This window comes from Echinops telfairi, unplaced genomic scaffold, assembly GCF_000313985.2.
Source record: "Echinops telfairi isolate 266 unplaced genomic scaffold, ASM31398v2 ScPeMD7_7468;HRSCAF=8506_0, whole genome shotgun sequence".
Taxonomy (NCBI): Eukaryota; Metazoa; Chordata; class Mammalia; order Afrosoricida; family Tenrecidae; genus Echinops; species Echinops telfairi.
In genome coordinates, this window is record NW_022111369.1 from 66023830 (window position 1) to 66026409 (window position 2580).

General features: G+C 55.0%; 1 protein-coding gene across 1 annotated transcript in view; it reads right to left on the reverse strand.

Moving 5' to 3' along the window:
• Positions 1-2573, reverse strand: part of CHIC2 (cysteine rich hydrophobic domain 2) — a 36952-nt gene extending 34379 nt beyond the window's left edge. Inside the window, exon 1 of the mRNA XM_004706287.3 lies at positions 2200-2573. Coding sequence (XP_004706344.1) covers positions 2200-2318 — 119 coding nt within the window. The 5' untranslated portion in view covers positions 2319-2573. The remainder of the gene's footprint in view (positions 1-2199) is intronic.
• Between the last annotated feature and the right edge of the window lie 7 nt (positions 2574-2580).

Consider the following 2580-nt stretch of genomic DNA (forward strand, 5'->3'; position numbering starts at 1 on the left):
CAGCATCTAAGACCAAGGTCGCTAAACGAGGGAGTGGTTGAGAGAGATCACCTGCAATGAGAAAGGCACACTGCTTGTTGGCATCATACATTTATCTTCTCCTGACCACAGACAGTGCAATGGTTTCAGCCTTTGCTCACACTACAACCACCTGTTCAATTTAAAAAACAATAAACAAAATTGCTCTCTCAATGATCCGTGGTGGTGCAGTGGGTTAGAACAGTGTGCTGCTAGCTGTAGGTTTGAACAGCCCAGACAGAGGAGGCTGGCTGCTTCCATCAAGAGTTAAAACCCAAAGGAGCATTCTCCTGTTACCTTGGGTTGCTGGGTCTGAATCCACAGGATGGCAATGGGTGAGTGGTACCCCTCACTCAGAGACCAGGCACTCTGTTGTCATGGGTAGTGCCTAGACAAGAGTTGTTTTTTAAAGCTCTCCAGGTAATTCTAATGGGCAGCCCTGTTGAGAAGTATGAATCATTCTCTCCCACCCCGTCACCCTGTTAACTTTTCCAAATACAATACAATTTACTATTTGCTTCAGAGCACTCCACCCAGCTTACTTTCCATTGGCCCACAAAAGTACTCAGCTTTTCTTTAACCTCTAAGGAAGTTAATACCACTATAGCTGCCCCTTTTAAGGTAACAACATGCTGCCAGCTTTTCTTTGACAAGGATGTACAGGAGGGAGGGGACAGGGACACCAGATAGCATGGAAAAGTCTGACAACCCCTTGTTTAAGCACCCATATACTCTGAGGTTTAACACAATGGGAAAAAGAAAGGTCCTACGAGTCCAGCTAGAGTCTAAGTGGCAGGCTATCAGACAAAGAGAGCTCACTTGTGTAGTTAATGAAAGCCTCCATAGCCATAATACTTGGTTAGGCGTATCTAACACAACTGGTGATACTGTGGTGAGAAACTCTACTGTCTTGTCATGGTGCTGTGAAAGCAATTATGCGTTGTTTTACCTTCTTAAGTCACCTGAATATAAGCTAACAGGTGCTAAGGAAGCCCAAGCATTACATAAGCATACCCAAAACAGCAACAAGGCTGGTCAGCTCGGACACCGAGCCACGCCAGCACGTTGCTGACAGTGGTGGGTGGGGCGTCTCACTCTGCCATTCACAGCCCAGCCCACTCACCCTATCTCCCAAATATTAACAAGTGCTCCAGAGTTCTGCGACTTGCTGGTGGTCCTAAAGGATGTCAAAGTTTGATGTAGCGTCTGTGCCAGAGTTCGCACGCAAATGACAGCGAGTAGAGCTGACTTCAAGTTGTCCAAAACTCTGGGCTTCTCTGAGAAACATTACAAAACTTCCTGCTTCCGGGTCACCCGATATTTGGTGCGAGCCTCCGCATTCCTTTCTTAGTCATGACCCTGGGTGAAAGCCCGCATCCCCTATTGTTTGAGCCAGACTGGAGGATGTACGGAGTCTTCTCAAACAGGATGTCACCACCACCCCCTTAGCCCCTCCCCCAGCCCATGTCCCCAGGGGGGAATTCAGATTCCACAGCACCCACAGACACCTGAGCAGAGAATGGCCATCGTGTGCGCTGTGTGTGTGTATTTGCTGAAAGTGTAAATGTAAACAGGATCTCCCTCTGCCCATTTTAATGACATGTTCGCCTATACGTTGCACCATAGCGATGACAGCGATGTGGCTCTGGTTCCACAGACACGAACTCTGAAGGCAACTGGGGTAAACGGGAAAACGCCAACCCCGCCCCCACGAGAGCGACCCTCTTTCCTGTCACTGGGGGTCTCTCTGGCCCAGACCTGGCCTCCAGGGCCCTATGTCCCCAGGCTGAGGCAAAGGAGGAGACAGCCAGCCACAGGGTAACTGGATGAGAAAACCTGGGGGCAGGCACCTCAAAAACTCGCGTCCTTCCACCACCCCAAAGCCGCAGGGCAGCCCGCGGAGCGGGCCCCCCGCAGGAACCTCCGCTCCGAAGGTCCGTCCCCCTGCCCGGGCCTGCCGGGCCTGCTGAAAGGGGCGTGTGGGGCCAGCAAGGGCAGACTCTGTCCCCACTTCGGAGACCGACGCAAATAAAGCAAGTTCTCACTTCCTGGTCGCCTGCTCTGCCCCCCGGCCGCCGACAGACGGCGGACCCCGGGAAGAAAAGGGGTGCCCGGGGTGATCGCGGGGCCCACCCAGCCCCGCAGCTCTCGCCCTCGCCCTCACCCTCCTCCCGGCCTTACACGGTGACGTGACCGGAGCCGCGGACCACCACCGGGTCCGGCGAGTACTTGAGCAGCTGCTCCTCCAAGGCCCGCTCCTCGTCCTCCTCCTCCTCGTAGATCTCGTCGAAATCCGCCATCCCGAGCCTCCCAGGCGCCCCCGGTCCACAGGGCCTGAGTCCGCGAGCTGGGTGGGGGTCCTGCCGCCGGGGGGGTGGGGGCTGAGGGGCGTCGCTGCCGCCGGCTCCGAGGCCGCGGAGTTGTTCGCCGCTGTCTCTCGAGTCGGACTACAGAGGAGCTCGGGTCTCGGCTGCCGCCATTACCCTCAGCAATAACAACAACACAATGTCAACATCCGCCCTCTCCCGGGCCGGCACCTCCACTAGCACTACCGCCGCCGCC